The sequence below is a fragment of the Gymnoscopelus microlampas genome (assembly GCF_963454915.1).
Source record: "Gymnoscopelus microlampas genome assembly, chromosome: 14".
Lineage (NCBI taxonomy): Eukaryota > Metazoa > Chordata > Actinopteri > Myctophiformes > Myctophidae > Gymnoscopelus > Gymnoscopelus microlampas.
In genome coordinates, this window is record NC_139951.1 from 25,629,113 (window position 1) to 25,644,317 (window position 15,205).

Sequence of the window (15,205 nt, forward strand, 5' to 3'; positions counted from 1 at the left end):
TAAATGTCTAAAATCATATCTTTGGATTTGTTTAATCAGAAATGTTGATGTCGGGAACTATGTACAGTAAGACGGGAACGATGCAAGTTCAGAATACATGGCCCACCCGGTTTTGCAATACCCGTTTACCAGTTGTCTGTGTACTTGCTGTACCCGTTTGTTGGCGTACCCAGTGTGGTACCCATTACCAAGTGTAAAACCCATCACTGTTACAATAAGGAGAAATACAACTCCCCCAATTATCTTTTCCAGTGTGGCCAACAGCTACCATCATGTGACAGTGTGAAAGTGCTTGAAGTCACACTTAAAATGGACCATCACATTGATGCCATGGTCAAAAAAGCCAACAAGCAGCTGTATTTCCTGAGGAGGTTGAGAAGGTCTTGCTAACCTCAGATACACTGGTTATGTCCAGTCTACTGGTGTATGCCTGCCCAGCGTGGAATGGGAACCTGACACAGATTCTGTCAGACTATATAGATCATGTTCAGAAACACGAATGCTAAATCATCTTTGACAGGGCACATTACAGTTACCAAGACGCACTTCCACCCACCAGAGCCCAAATATACAGTACGCATATATATCGACAAAACAGAAGAATCACTCAGCTCTAGATCCCCCCAAAACAATATATAAAAGATCACCCATCCCATTCCTCACAAGTCTTTTAAATGCCAAATAGAACTTACTCATTATTGTTTTAGGCTATTCATGAGCAGAATCAAATTTATTCATGTAAATATTCACATATTTCAGTTTTGTAAACTGCCATGCGAGTATGAAAGAAACAAACTAAACATAAAATGGTACAAGTAATGTTCTTTTGATCACAAAGAGTTACATCCGTTTGTAGCACTAACACTCTTGCATACAAAATATATCAGGGGACGGTCTTTTCTTTCAAGTGACTGCAACAATATTATATTTTTTCTTAAAAGATTAAAGCTTGTATTCAGAAAGTAATCATTGCTATAGTGTTTGTTCACTGTTCAGTAACAGGGCCTCGGCCTCCCCATCTCTCCATTACTTTAAGGAACAGAAAATACATTTCCAGGTGGGTTAAACATTTCATCCAATCAGGAGAGAGAACCCATTTATCAGCTTCAGTTTTATAGTGTGCTAGTTCCAGTTCTGCTCATTTGTTTTGTTTCATCACCTCCGTCTAACCTGTATCCTGAACGAGTTCTTTCTCCTGACTGGATTAAACTGGTATCAAAACTTGAAAATATATTTTCTGTTTACTAAAGAGCTGGAGTGATGGGGAGACCCCTTCTAAACAAACACTCCATAGCAATCATTAGAATATAGAGCTATTTAACAACAGTTATTTTAACCAAAAACATCACTGTCCATTCAAAGACAAGGCCAACTTCTGGGTTAATATTTATTGCTTTTATCTTTAATCTTCCAAAATAGGTTTTAGCGTTATTTACATATATTTAAATATATTTAATAATCAGCATGTGTGCTTGTACAGATCTACTGATGGGTTTAAAAACAAAATGTAAAAACCCAACAGTTGTAATTTCACATTCATTTCTGTTGACCATGTGGTCAACAGAACACATCGATGACCATACTTAGTTTGAGTGTCTATCTTAGACTGGGGGAGAGTGTGCTTGAGTGTGGGGTCAACTCAAGTAATATCCCACCCCAGTGGTTATCAAAGTGGGGTCCAGGGACCGTCAGGGGGAGTTCCAAATGGACCCTTACAGGTTTGTAATTCTGAGAGTGTACGCATGGAACCAAATGAATCCTTACGGGTCCATTTGGATCCATTTCTACACTCTCAAAAACAAACAACTGCTCCTTTTGGATCTTCATGACTAGGCCTCCCAACGCAGTCACACTTGAAACACCAACACAGCCAACCGTCTTTCCATTGTGACAGGAAGCTATGGCCTCGTACCCAGGCATCCAGCAGCAGTCTGTGGCGTGCTGTGGTCTACGGTGCTGTCGGAAGCACTTCCCAACACCCCCCCCCACATGGAGCCAGCCAGTTTGGGTGTCAGGTGTACTCACATAGGTGGCCGCAGCCAGCAGGGCAGTGGGAGTTAGTCTTGAGCCAGTTCATCATGTGCTCCAGATGCCCGCCGTGGCTGCAGCCCTGGCACCACACAAACAGTCCCTTCACCACATGGTGGCATACCGCACATACACTGGCACATTGGTGACACCTGGGGGGAAAGAGTCACATGCCTTATGTTAAATATATATCTTAACTGTATTTGTAGGTGTCAATTATATGCATTTCATTGGGATTGCAATGCTACATTTTGATTTGTCAAAAGCCCAAGTCACAGCGCTAGGAGAATAAAGCAAATCAATAATTAAAAACATTCCTTGCAGTGTCCCATAAAGAGGTTATATGCCATTAATATTTTCAACACTTGTCTGAGATGTATGTTACTCTACATGGAACAACTGATACTGTTAGTGTAAATTAATTTGCAAAATAAATGAGTTAATGTAACATGGTTAGTAGATGTTTCGATTCAAATCTATGTGGATGTCCATAAAATAAAGTGTGGTCAAGGTATATTGTGACTTCAAATGAGTTCACATTCAGCGGGTGTACCTGTCACAGATCCAGCCTTTGTTGCTCATGGGCCGCTTGCAGTTGCTGCAGTTGATGTGCAGCGTGGTAGACGCCTGGTTCAGACAGGTGATGGCGCTGCACGTGCTGAGCTTGATGACCTCATTAGACACGTTCCACAACTCAAAGCGCTGCAGCAGGTCTATGTAGGACATGTACCAGTGTTCCTGAAAGGGAGACACAACTTGCATTAACATATCATGAAGCCTGAGTTATACTTAGTTGTGGGCAGTTGTCACACACTGAGAAAAGCTCTAGAGCTGGAACAAAGCATGAATCAGGCATTAGGAAGCATACAATCAGGAGGCATCATGAGAGGTTTTCTTAGGAAATCATTGCATTTGAGGATAGAATCATATAAAAGTTTTCCACATACTGTATATACTCTTGAATCCCTCAATTCCGGGGTTCTTTTTCCATGTTAATGACTGAATTCAATATGATACAAGCTCAGAGTGCAATACAACACTATTACTCGACAGTTGACGACTACTTATTCAAAAACAAAATTTCAAACCAAGTCTATTGAAATTAGGAAAAACGTAGGTTGAAATAAGCATTTTCTTGTGTTCCTTTTAATTTAGACTAATTCATCAGTACTCTGACCTGCGTGAGGTCGTCAATCTCTCTGCGGATGCGGTCTCCCAGGACGATGAGGACAGAGACGGCCATTTGCACGTCGCCCTGCTCTGCATAGTAGCTCAGCATCTCGCGTACCACAGGGCAGAAGAAGCGGGAGGGCAGGTGCGGGCTGAACAGCGGCTGGGAGATGGAGATGAGGGAGAACGACTCGATGGGCGTCAGGCACATGACCGCCTCCGCCTCGTTGCCGCTGACGTGCGGCGACTCCGCCTTGTCCTGCTGCAGGTGCTCCGGGGCAGATGGGTTGTCCATGATCTCGTGGCGCAGTGGGAACGCTTCCTGAGGCAGCGTGTACTCCTGTTCCTCTACTGGATATATGCACAGAGCTATTAGTGTGGCTAACTGGAGCAGATAGGCAAAGTGATGACAGAATGTGATGACAGAATGTCACATTTTCATCTTGGTGTCATGCACTGGCCCACGTGGTGGACTGTTGAAATACCCCGTGATCAATTAGGAGGAGAATACTAATTATTGAAATGGTTGAACCGTTATAAGTCCTATTCTTAAATGCTTGCTGATCTACTGCTGCACCTTTGTCCTTCAAGAGGAATAGATTAAAAAGAGAAAACATTTAATTAAATTATTAAAAGAAATTGTCTGGGAATTATTTTGGTTGAGAGGCAGTTTTGTGTCTGGGTTCTACTGGTTCCCCATTCAAGCAAGTTCCCCCCACAATACTAATGCTGAAGGTGGGCTTCCAAAATGGCTGCCAATATACAATATACTGTAGTACTAACTGTGCATGTAGCTGGACATAAACACGGTGTGCTGAGGTAAAATGGCTGTTAGTTTGTTACAGAACTAGACCTCATAACCCTTGAGGTAATTTTTGTGTCATATAGTAAACAGAGGCTGACCCGTCTGATTGTCATGTTCCACAGAATAGAGGTCATCGTCATCAAGCTCAGCGTCGCCAAACATGTACTCCGCCTGACCGTCGCTGCCCTCCGTCTCCTCATTTTCTGCAAGGGAAAGAAAATGGACAATGCATATCATTTCTAAATGGCAATGCACACCAGTCTCACGAACATGCAAACAGTCTGTCTGGCTAACCACCCACATTTCGGAACGACCAGAGAGATTTCCTAATATTCGGCAGGGGAATAGAATTGACTGTATTCACACGGTGGCTTGCCCTTACATCCTACCCCAAAGGATGACATAAGAGCCAAGTGGCCGCTGTGAATATGGTGAAAGAATGTTGCCTGTGATTCATACAGTACAAATGACTACAGACACCCAGTGTGTCTGCATGGTAGATTAAGAGTGGGAACACTTTGAGATGTTCGGCAGGTCTTACCATCGTTGTTGCTGATGTGAGAGTTCCCAAGCTCCAGGTGAATGTTATCCTGCCTGCTCTCCCCTTTACTGCGGTCAAGTCTGCTTTCTGTGCCCATCCCTGGGCCCATTTCCTTCATACTGAAACTGGAAATCATACAAAACATGTTCATGTTATTCTGTCTGTGACAAGTTTTAGTAGGTAGGTTGGTGTGTTTTATTTTTTATTTTTTACAATGCGGTCAAGTTTGCTTACCTGTTCATTAAAGGTAAGACACCTAATTTACTGTGACTGTGATTGAGCGAAGGCGTGGGGTCTGAGAACATGATTCTCAACATTGTCCATGTTGTTGACACCTTAAAAATGATTAACATTATTATTCAAGTAATTCTGAACATATTGTAAATCACAGTCATATTACAACAGTAATAGAAACATCACCCACTGCTCTGCTTAAAATATGTACCGTCTGTAAATCAATCAAAGCTACTGAAATGCGAGTTTAAGTCAAACTGTTGGTTTCTTCTCTTCTTTCTTGGGGTTTTGCGTGACTGTAACAAATCAAAGTCTTGGCTTTGTTGGATTTGAATGAGAAATATAGTCGTTTTTGAACTTGTAAATGTACTAGGGTGACATCATGCTAGAAATAGCAAAGAATTGCTCAAAGGTAATGAACCCATGTGTTTGTCAACAGCGAAAACACATAAGCTTTAATTTCCTGCAGTCACTCCCTTTGAAAACAGGACGTGTTGTCAAGACTTGTAACTAACATAAAGACAACAGCTAAATTCCCACAGGACGTGTTGTCAAGACTTGTAACTAACATAAAGACAGCAGCAAAACTCTCACAAGGAAATGGTAAGACAGTAGAGACTGTGCGCCCTTTGAATGTGCAACAGGTCCAACCCATGCAGTAGTTTAATTTGAGAGTCTGTAATATGCCTAATATGTAATTTGAGCTCTTTCTCTTAATGTTAGGACAACAAAGATGTTGTTGGCAGGCATCATGAAAAAGCCAAGAAAGTCCTGCAGCAAAATCTGTTTTGAGACACAGCAGGTCACATAGTGCCATTTTGTAGATGTTTTTACACAAATCCTCAAGTTATCATTCACAAGTGTATTTTTTGGCATGGTGATTACAATGGGGTAAGTGGTCGGCCAGTAACAGCCTAGGTGATTTTACTGACCTGAGGCCTCTTCAGCTCCTTGGCCACCTTAGCATTGTGATCACATAACTCAGCAAACGGCTTCCCGCTTAGCAGGTAGAGGCGTGCCGTCTTGACAAACCAGTCCATGCGGCTACTCTCCAAGTCAGTTTCGAAGACACTGAGGGCACTGGACACATGGGCAAACTGCTCCGTCAGGTCAGGCTTCTTAAAGAAAAAGATGGGATAGCGGCGGTCTCCGCCGGGGAAGGGCTTCCTGTTGGCGTCGTTGCTGATCAGGCTCTCCTTTGCAGCGAACGCTAGGTCACCAAACAGGCCAAAGCACAGGCCCTCTGGGTTGGCCTTGTCCACAGGCCGGCTGGCATCCTTGAACATATGCTGGTAGAGCGTGCTGTCCTTGGAGCCTGACAGCAGGAAGTAGGGGTCGTGCTGGTGACGCCACACAATACCAGTGGTCACGTCCTTATGTTCCTCAAAGGTGGCGAAGGGGATGAACGGACGGCGGATATCCCACACGTAGATGTTGTGGTCTACCATCATGGAGCAGGTGGCAAGGTGCCACTTCCTCTCCGGGCGCCACTTAACCCGCGCCACCGAGGCGATGGTCTGGACACAATAGATCTCCTTGGCCCGGTTGGTGGTCATGTCCCACACCTTCACCATCTTGTCTCTGCCTCCAGTGGCCAGCCATCCCCTACAGAGGACCAGACCAACAGACATCTGATGACTGACTAGCCTGCCTTTAGGATAAATGTTAACTAAATAAAAAGATTACAAACCTACCCTGAGTTTTCAGTCCTAGTTATTGAGACACAACTGACATATTACCTAGCACACCAGCACAAAATCTAAAATGTATTTCACAAAAGGAACCATTGCAATCTCCTCTAGTTCATTGTTTGTCCTACCTGTCATCAGGGTGCCAGTCACAGCAGAACACAGGTCCAGTATGTGCTGTAAACATTCTCTCATAGCGATCTGGTCGTCTGATGTCCCAGAGCTGGACATTGCCATTCTCAAAGGATGCAGCAAAGGTGAAGTAATCCTTCATGCTGAACTGCACATCCCTCACACTCTCTGACTGACCTGGAATGTAGTGTTTAAAAAAGGGAAGAGCGATAAATAGGGAAGCTCAAACATTTTCTCATTTAATGTTTATTTTATATACTCAGAAAGTCAGAGAAATGTTCAGTTTCAAACACAAACAGTCAGAATATACATTATTCAATCAGGGGGGAGAGAGGGAGGGAGGTAGCTTGTGTGTGACGTCACGTCAGACCAGAGCTCGATTAGCAATAGAGAGAGACAGAGAGAGTGGGAGAAAGGGAGAAGGAGAGAGGGAGGGAAGTAGAGAGGTAGCGTGAAAAGGAGAGGGAGAGCCTATTTATAACCTGGCCAATGCTGGCCACCAAAACCTGAATGTGCTGATCAAAGCAACACGTTGTCAGTGCAGTATAACCCCAGCAATGCCGGGCAAGCTGATAAGCTGATGCCTGGTGACAATACAATGCAGTACAGCGCTGCCGCTGATGATGGATACCAACCTGAGAAAGTGCTGACCGACTCCTTCTTGCGCAGATCGAAGCACTTCATGTAGCCGTCCTGCGAGCCACTGAGCAGCATATAGACTTCAGTTGGGTGGAAGCACACCTTATTGACAGTACGTTTGTGCTCGGTAAAGAGCTGGTCCTGCTTGTTCCGAGAGGGCTTGCCCAGGTTCCAGGTGACCACGGCTCCGTTGGTGGCGGCCGTGGCCAGCAGGTTCTCCTCCATCTGGTGCCACATGACGTCGGCGCAGCTGAAGTTGAGCGAGGGCTTGCGGCCCACGCGCAAATTCAGCTTCTCCACAAACTGCTCCTCCTCCAGTGCGTAGATCTTGAAGATGTTGCGACCGGCCACCACCACCTGTGTGGCGTCACGACACACGCTGATGGCATTGGCGGGGGCGTCCAAGTGGCAGAACATGGTTCGCCCGCTGATGGTATTGCTGCTGAGGGCCGTGGTGACCCGCGACATCTTCTCCATGGTCCTCCTAAAGGCCAGCGTCACCGCAAATAGCAAATGTTTAGCTCAACAGAACACTTGTTTGACAAGCTGTATTGTGTAGTTTGCAAATGATCTGGTCTTGACAGCCGTTATGTGTATAGCTTGTGGGTGATATTCAAAGCCTTTCTCCACCAATATGCAAACAGTTTAAGGCAATCCCAGATTTGACCAGAGGATGGCACTCTCCAGCAAAGTGGAACACTAGTTTTCTCTTACTGAGTGTGATTGAAGTGGTTGCATAGAATGCAGACTCAAGAGTCTCACACATTTGTATGGTATTGTGTCAACATAAGTTCAACATGTGAGGGTGGGGGCTGAGGCACTTACTTAATATAGAAACACTGGTCTTCTCAACAGGAATACAATGACCTCATCATGTGCTATTGTCAGGGTTGACCTAGAGGCAAGAGACTGGCATATCAACAACATAACACATGACACTATGTATACATTTACTTCTTTTCTTCTTTACTTTTTTTAGAGACTTTGTATTGGGACAAGAACATATATCTTAGACAATTTAGGTGTGATAATGATTATGACATGAGAGACTGTCCTCACCGACAGATAAATACTGTTTGATTACTTGATTAGTCGATGAATTGAATACATATAGGACCACAATGGAACAACAAGTCCCCAGGACGTTTTTGTGTTATCCTTATAGCCTTAATGTGCGAGTACTTTTTGACTAGTAATAAAGCATTCAATCGATCAATCAAACTTGGATGAAAACAATAGTCACCTCCGTTAGGAGGCACATGACGAACTGTTTGTCTCCCGACTCTGCAGTGTCATTACAAAAAGAAGTCCTGGGTGAGGTGACACCGCTGCACAGAATGACACACCAACATGCAAAGACAGAAGAGGAGGAGGAGGTGAATGTCATTACTGCAAACAACCGCCCTTCAGGCATAACAATATGTATAACTGAACTGAACTGACAGTCTGATCAAAAGATAATTAAACTATCCCATTTTCTGTTTTAACCTTACTGCTTTTTAACCGTATCAGGATAGGTGGGTGGTGTTAAATTGGCTATTTTTTCCAAAATGTTAAACAAATATATATTTGGAAAATTATATAAGTAATGTTAAGTATACATGATTAGAACATGCTTATACATTCGACAATTAAGGTCTAATATTTCTACAAATTGCTTCAAAACCTGTATATCCAGTCGTTTTGGGACATAAGTTGAAGGATAACGTCTCATAATGATGTACCATGCATGTTGACATCATGTATACTTTACATTACTTAAGACCACTTAAGTACTACTACTACTTCTTTTAAACATTTTGGACAAAATAGCCAATTTGACACAGATGTCCCTAGTGCCCACCTATCCTGTATCCCTTTAGAGAAGTCTAATGTCAATAAGCATCGACATACACGTGCATGAATGAGGTAACATAGATGCAATGCATTACATTCTGTGAGGTGCATTTGTTTTGGCATGCCCACTCTAAACACAGAGGGCTCAGCTGAACATCCTATCCAGTAGGTCATGTAAGCAACTAGACAACATTACAACATTAAAGATCCTATCCAGTAGGTCAATCATCAATCATCTTAACATGGTTAAGATGATTGTGATGCTATTGTTATCTACTTTTGCTGGGGACCCCCTGGAACCCCCCAAGGACCACTGGTGGTCCCCGGACCACTGTTTGAGAACCACTGCAGCAGGTCATGTAAGCATCTAGACATATGGCACCCAAAGGGTTAAACTCGTGGTCAGTCACAAACAGCAAACCTCAACATAAACATAATGCTAGTGGTGGCTAACTAATATTAACGTACAGCAGCATTCTTGCCAGAATGAAATGCTAGCGTCAATGGTCTACTTGAAAACAACAGATACGTGTTTTTATTTTATTTTATCGGTTAGCAATACTTTAATAACAACGAAAAGGAAAAGTATGTTTTTAGGACTAACCTCTGTAACTCTGTTGCTCACTGCTGGGAGAACCGGAAATAGTATTTCGCTCATACTTCTCGCGCGATTTCCATAACCCACAGGAAGCATCATGCAACCACCGTCCATTCACTATTTTGGTAAGCTGGCAATGTTCATACTTATTATTCCTTATACAATAAACATATCATTACAGTCGTTTGTCTCATGTGATTTTGTCACTGCACGGTGCTGCATCACAGTTAATTATTGAAATTATTTATTTGTTAAGATTTTCATACGTGCATTTAGTTAACTTTGTTGATGTTTGATGTGATGCTGTGGTGGTGGTAAAAGTATTCACATGTTTTAGTAAAAATGATCAATTCTGTTATGTAGAAATACTAAAAGGTAAAAGTTCGGAATTCAAAAAGTACTTGAGTAAAAAGCACAAGTATTGGTATCAAAATGTATTGTAAGTACCAAAAAGTAGTCCCATTTCAGGTTTTCAAATGTATACAAATCGTTTGAAAATAGCAGATCTACAAGCTTGTGAGCTTGTAGAGTGCAATATTTGCCTCTGAGATGTAGTGGAGTAGAGGTAAAAGTACTGAAATACTCCAGTAAAGTAAAAAAATACCTCAATTGTACTTAAAGTACAGTACTTGAGTAAATGTGCTTAGTTACTTTACACCACTGCTTATTACTTAAAAATATAATTGCAGTATTTTATCTCTGTTATTGATTTGTTGAGAATCTCATATGTGCATTTAGTTAACTTTGTTGATGTTTGATGAGGTGATGCTGTAATAATACACATAATAGGGATCAGGATTCATAGGATCAACTTTACTGCTTTCCACACACAAGACATTGGGATGTGAAGATAATATCACTGCTTCTTTCCAAATGGACCTCAGATGATCAGTTTGTTTATGTTTTCCTCTATATTGTTAAACAGGTGATAGTTTCAGTTCTTTAAGCCCTTACATGCTGCCATGAGAGATCTGTTTGCTTGTGAGGACCCGGTCCTCTGGAGAAGCATACATGATAAATACTGGGAGGTGGTGGAGGCCAAGTCCCTGGGGAAAAGCAAGAAATCTGGAAGACTGCTGAGCCTAGACAAATGGTAATTACAGTCTGGAATCTCATCACAGCAGCATTACATGTTCAGCTTCATTTCTAGTGGTTTATTAATATCACAGCCAGGATTGAGTTTCAATGCAACATTATGTGTGCAGTCGGTCTATGTACAAGAATAAAGGCAAGAAGTAATTAATAATTGTCTGGATCTTTACCCAGGTATCAAGAGGAGCTACCAAAAGCCATTATTGGCAGACCTGACAAATATGTCACGCTGTCAGAGCTGGTGAAGCTGATGGAATGGAAACTCACTGTAAGTATTGTGTAAACACAGTCACGATTGATCCCAAGTGAGTTTGGTCTAGCCAGCCAATACCTTTTCCCAATATTCTCAACCACTTGAACCCCAGCATTGATCCATATTATGGGGGGGGGGGGCATCGGGCAAAAATAGCCGTTCTACAAGCTCACAACGTGTCGCAATGTTACGTGTTGATGCAGAGATTTGGTATAGAAGGGGGAAAAAGCGGTCCAAGTACAGAGCCAACTCAGGTCCAGAGGGTTTATGTGGTTAAAGCGGGATACTAAAGTACAAGTTTGCTGCTACTCTAGTTTTTTTTAATGGGCTGTAAAAAGGACTAAGTGATTGTGATTGCCAACATGTCAACCATCCTCTCCTTGACTGGCCCCCATGTTGCTGCAGAGGGGGAAGTTCCGGCCTCGGCTGCAGCAGCTAGCGGCTTCCAACAGTGAGGAGACCGTGGAGAAAAGCTCCCGAAAGGCCTTCAGTCTCCTGCCAGACACGCAGGCTGCCATCACCGAACTGAGCACCCTCAAAGGCCTCGGCCCAGCCACCGCCTCAGGTTTTCTTTTTGATTTATTTGATAAATTCATGATACAATTCACCAAGGTGCATAGTTTATCCGGATAGCACAAAAAGTCGAAATACTTAATTCCATTGCGGTCCCGGTTAGCTCTACAAGTACTACATTCATACTACAGTCTCAGGTTAGGGCTGGGTGATATGACGACTTCAAATCAATATCACGATTATTTCAAATAACTGGCTTCTCGATTATTCAATTAACCTATGTTTATTGGTTCTAAATGTCTGTTTCGATATATATGCTTGGCTAATTGCCCAGCCCTATCGGAGGGCATAGAGTACATGCTGTATCCCAGCTGGGGTGCATTATACTTCATAATGCTTTTGGTAATGACACCTTTGTGCGTAGATACATCGAAGCATATCTGCCTTCAGTGGAGTGGTCATTAAGAAATATGGCCACTTCGCTCAGAGAAATTGCCACCACGTTAATGACATAAGAGATTTCTTTGTCATTATGTACGCTGAATAAAGCACACACTGTGGAACTGAATGGCCTCTGCCTCGGTCCAACTTAAATAATTAAGACCGGTAACGCATCTGTGTCATTTTAGATTTATTTGGCTTTTTTTTTTAATCTTGACAATTTGTGCAAATCTTTGAATATATATATATCTTTTTACATTTTTAACTCCAATATTTGGTCTCTGGAACAAAATATTTTGAGATGGGGGTCTGCGGCCAAATACATATAATTTTGGGGGTCCTTGACATGGAAAAGGTTTGAGAACCACTGATATTATAGCAACACAAGTTTTTGTTAGGATTTAGAAGACATTTTGTAGAATCCCCCAGAAGCAAAGATTTGAGTTCAAAATGTTATATGGAGGAAAATATATTCTCTGTAATGTAATGTATGCAAATAAGGATTTGCATACATTTTGACGATTTTTCAAAACATTGGAGATTTACAAGCTCATAGCTATGAGCTTGTAGATCTGCTATTTTTGAATAGCCCAAAGATTTTTTTAAATGACACAATTCAATTCAAACTTTATTTCAGACACTCAGGGGGTCCATAGAGCATATATAAAAGAACAGCATACAAATACAATAGACTAAAATAAATAAATAAAAACAGCACAACAACACAGATGCGTTTCCGGTCTTAATGGGTTAAGTTACCATTCAGGAATCCTCCTCTATAGTCTATGCAGTTTAGCTTGGCCTATGACTGACTGTCCATTTTGTTGCAGCTGTGCTGGCGGCGGGTGCTCCCGAGCAGACTGCGTTCATGTCTGATGAGGCCGTTGAGAGTGTACCTGGACTGAAGCCCATCCAGTACACAGCCAAGCACTACTCTCTCTACCTCAGCAAAATGCTCGAACGCACCAAGAGACTTAACAAAGGTGAGCCGGCCACAGGGATATTAGGGTGGGTTTAAATACTTCTGCATTTGTCTGCTGTGGCAATTGGATTGTCCTTGATTTATGACACCGGTGGCTAAATGTGCAGCCTACACATATTGTACCCTGTGCTACGAGGATACAAAATGGGCCAGCAACAAACCAATTGATTTATGTTTATGAGGGGAAGTCACCTTATTATAGAGTTTTCCATAAACTGAAAGTGCAATTGGTGTGTGTGTGTGTGTGTGTGTGTGTGTGTGTGTGTGTGTGTGTGTGTGTGTGTGTGTGTGTGTGTGTGTGTGTGTGTGTGTGTGTGTGTGTGTGTGTGTGTGTGTGTGTGTGTGTGTGTGTGTGTGTGTGTGTGTGTGTGTGTGTGTGTGCGTGCGCGTGCATGTATACTGATTAGGTCTGCAACTATCGATTATTCTATTGTCAACTCTTTGTTGTTAATCTATGAAAATAGCAGATCTACAAATAGTGAAAATAGTGAATGAAAATAGCAGATCTACAAGCTCACGTGTTGCATTGCGGTGTGGGTTTGTAGAGCAGCTATTTTCACTAGCCCATTCGTAATTAATTGATTCTTTTATTTATAAATTAAACTATACGGGTACCGGCTTAATCGGGAACGATGCAAGTTGGAAATGCACCTGGTTATTCAATACCCATTGTACCTGTTGTCAGAGTACCCGCCTGTCTGTCCCTTTTATACCCATATATGGAGATTTCTGTATCTGTCTGTGTCCCTTTTATGCCCATATATGTTTGAAGTCGTCGGTCTCATATAGTATAGGCATATCACAGACACTGCTATTTTTGAAAAATATTGAAAGTGAAAACCACTGATTTAGAAGGCATTACTGTTACTAATACTGATAGCATTTGTTGGTCCTCTCTCTTCTTAGTGGACGGCCAGCAGGACTGGACGCCCCACAAGGTGGAGTTGTGTCTGTGGGCTTGGGCTGTAGCTAATCAATTGCAGCTCCCATTCCTTGGGGAAATCGATGCGAAGAATCCGAGCAGTAAGAGGGATGAGTCCTTTGACTCAGATGATGAACAGAGACGACGCAAAAAGCTGAGGACCAAATAAATTCACAGCCACGACTTGAGATGTAAAACCTGCCTTAATATTTCATCCAGTGTCTTATTTGTTGAGTTAATAAATATTTCATGCTCAGTGATTGCGTTTTCTTTTCCTGCATAACTCATTGGGTGAACAGTCAGAATGTTTTGTAAAAGCCTTTGCACCTCATTTGAAATTTCCATGATAAATTATCCGCTCTTTATATAAAGATGTGCAAATGGAAACATTTGCACATCTTTATTACGACTGTTAATTTAACTAGAGTTAAAATAACACTCAGGATGTTACTGTATGTGTTGGAATCTACTGCTTCTAATAATCCAAATAAACAAGCTGCATGATGAACTGTTAAACAAAAAAAACTAAAAAAGGGAAGCAGTGGAACCATGGAGATGTTGCCACAGTATTGTTCTTTATTTATATTGTTTCTAAATTAAAGCAAGTACAATGAACAGTACAAAATAAAACAAAAAATATATATATATACAATATAAAATGGTTCCGTTCAGAACATTTAAAAAGTACAATTAGATCATGAAATAATTAATGAGGACTTTGATATAAATTATCCATATTTATGTAAATTTAGGTTTCCTTTAGTTTCTTCATGACCCAGAGAAAAATAGCTTCTTTTTTTTTGTAAACGCTGTATTAGTACAACCTCTGGTCTGGTTTGGAGATTAAACCTCCTAAGCTTGGCACCATTTTATTAATGCAAAATAAGCAGCTCATGAAAACTACCACAGCAGCACAGATATGACGTCATACCAAACCATAGCAGGGAAAAACCACTTGTTTCAAGAGTTTACTCTCAAGTTATACTCATGGCATCCGATGGTTCGCTCCGTATTTGTGAACGTTATTAAACAATAATGCTCTGAAACTAAAAACTGAAAGACCATACTAGACTTGCTTCCTTTTTTATTTTTTAACCAAGTCACATCTTGTTTCCGACTTGTCTGAGACGATGCAGAAAGTCCACAATGCCATTGGGCGGCGTAGAACTACATTGTAATTTAAAACTGAAATGTAGTGGCATTGCCCTTTAAAGTTGGATAATGAGTGTCACTCTTGCCATTTCATTTCAGAGAGTCCTCAAAGTGGTGTCCTGGGACCCCTGCCTGGCCTTCAGGGTGTACCTGGCGGGCCAGGTACACCAGTTATCTAT

The 15,205-nt window shown here is 41.9% G+C and overlaps 2 protein-coding genes across 3 annotated transcripts; one reads left to right on the forward strand and one right to left on the reverse strand.

Annotated features, from left to right (window-relative positions):
• Window positions 1–161: 161 nt before the first annotated feature.
• Window positions 162–9,710, reverse strand: wdr24 (WD repeat domain 24). Of its 2 annotated transcripts, none has more exons than XM_084079209.1 (12): window positions 9,678–9,710; window positions 8,481–8,565; window positions 8,063–8,132; window positions 7,234–7,721; window positions 6,598–6,775; window positions 5,711–6,383; window positions 4,779–4,879; window positions 4,545–4,669; window positions 4,102–4,206; window positions 3,206–3,549; window positions 2,582–2,766; window positions 162–2,180 (listed from the first exon to the last, which is right to left on the reverse strand). In XM_084079209.1, the coding sequence occupies exons 4-12, from the start codon at window positions 7,712–7,714 to the stop codon at window positions 2,012–2,014; spliced, it is 2,361 nt and encodes a 786-aa protein (XP_083935335.1). In that variant the 5' UTR covers window positions 7,715–7,721; window positions 8,063–8,132; window positions 8,481–8,565; window positions 9,678–9,710; the 3' UTR covers window positions 162–2,011. The 2 variants fall into 2 exon arrangements, 1 of the variants encoding a protein (XP_083935335.1); XR_014602333.1 differs by having other exon boundaries at window positions 2,045–2,180; window positions 2,582–2,741.
• A 39-nt stretch (window positions 9,711–9,749) lies between these two features.
• LOC311059956 (uncharacterized protein) lies at window positions 9,750–14,124 on the forward strand. Its single transcript, XM_084078080.1, has 6 exons — window positions 9,750–9,796; window positions 10,597–10,764; window positions 10,938–11,031; window positions 11,422–11,581; window positions 12,801–12,953; window positions 13,859–14,124. The coding sequence occupies exons 2-6, from the start codon at window positions 10,634–10,636 to the stop codon at window positions 14,041–14,043; spliced, it is 723 nt and encodes a 240-aa protein (XP_083934206.1). The 5' UTR covers window positions 9,750–9,796; window positions 10,597–10,633; the 3' UTR covers window positions 14,044–14,124.
• The last annotated feature ends 1,081 nt before the right edge of the window (window positions 14,125–15,205 follow it).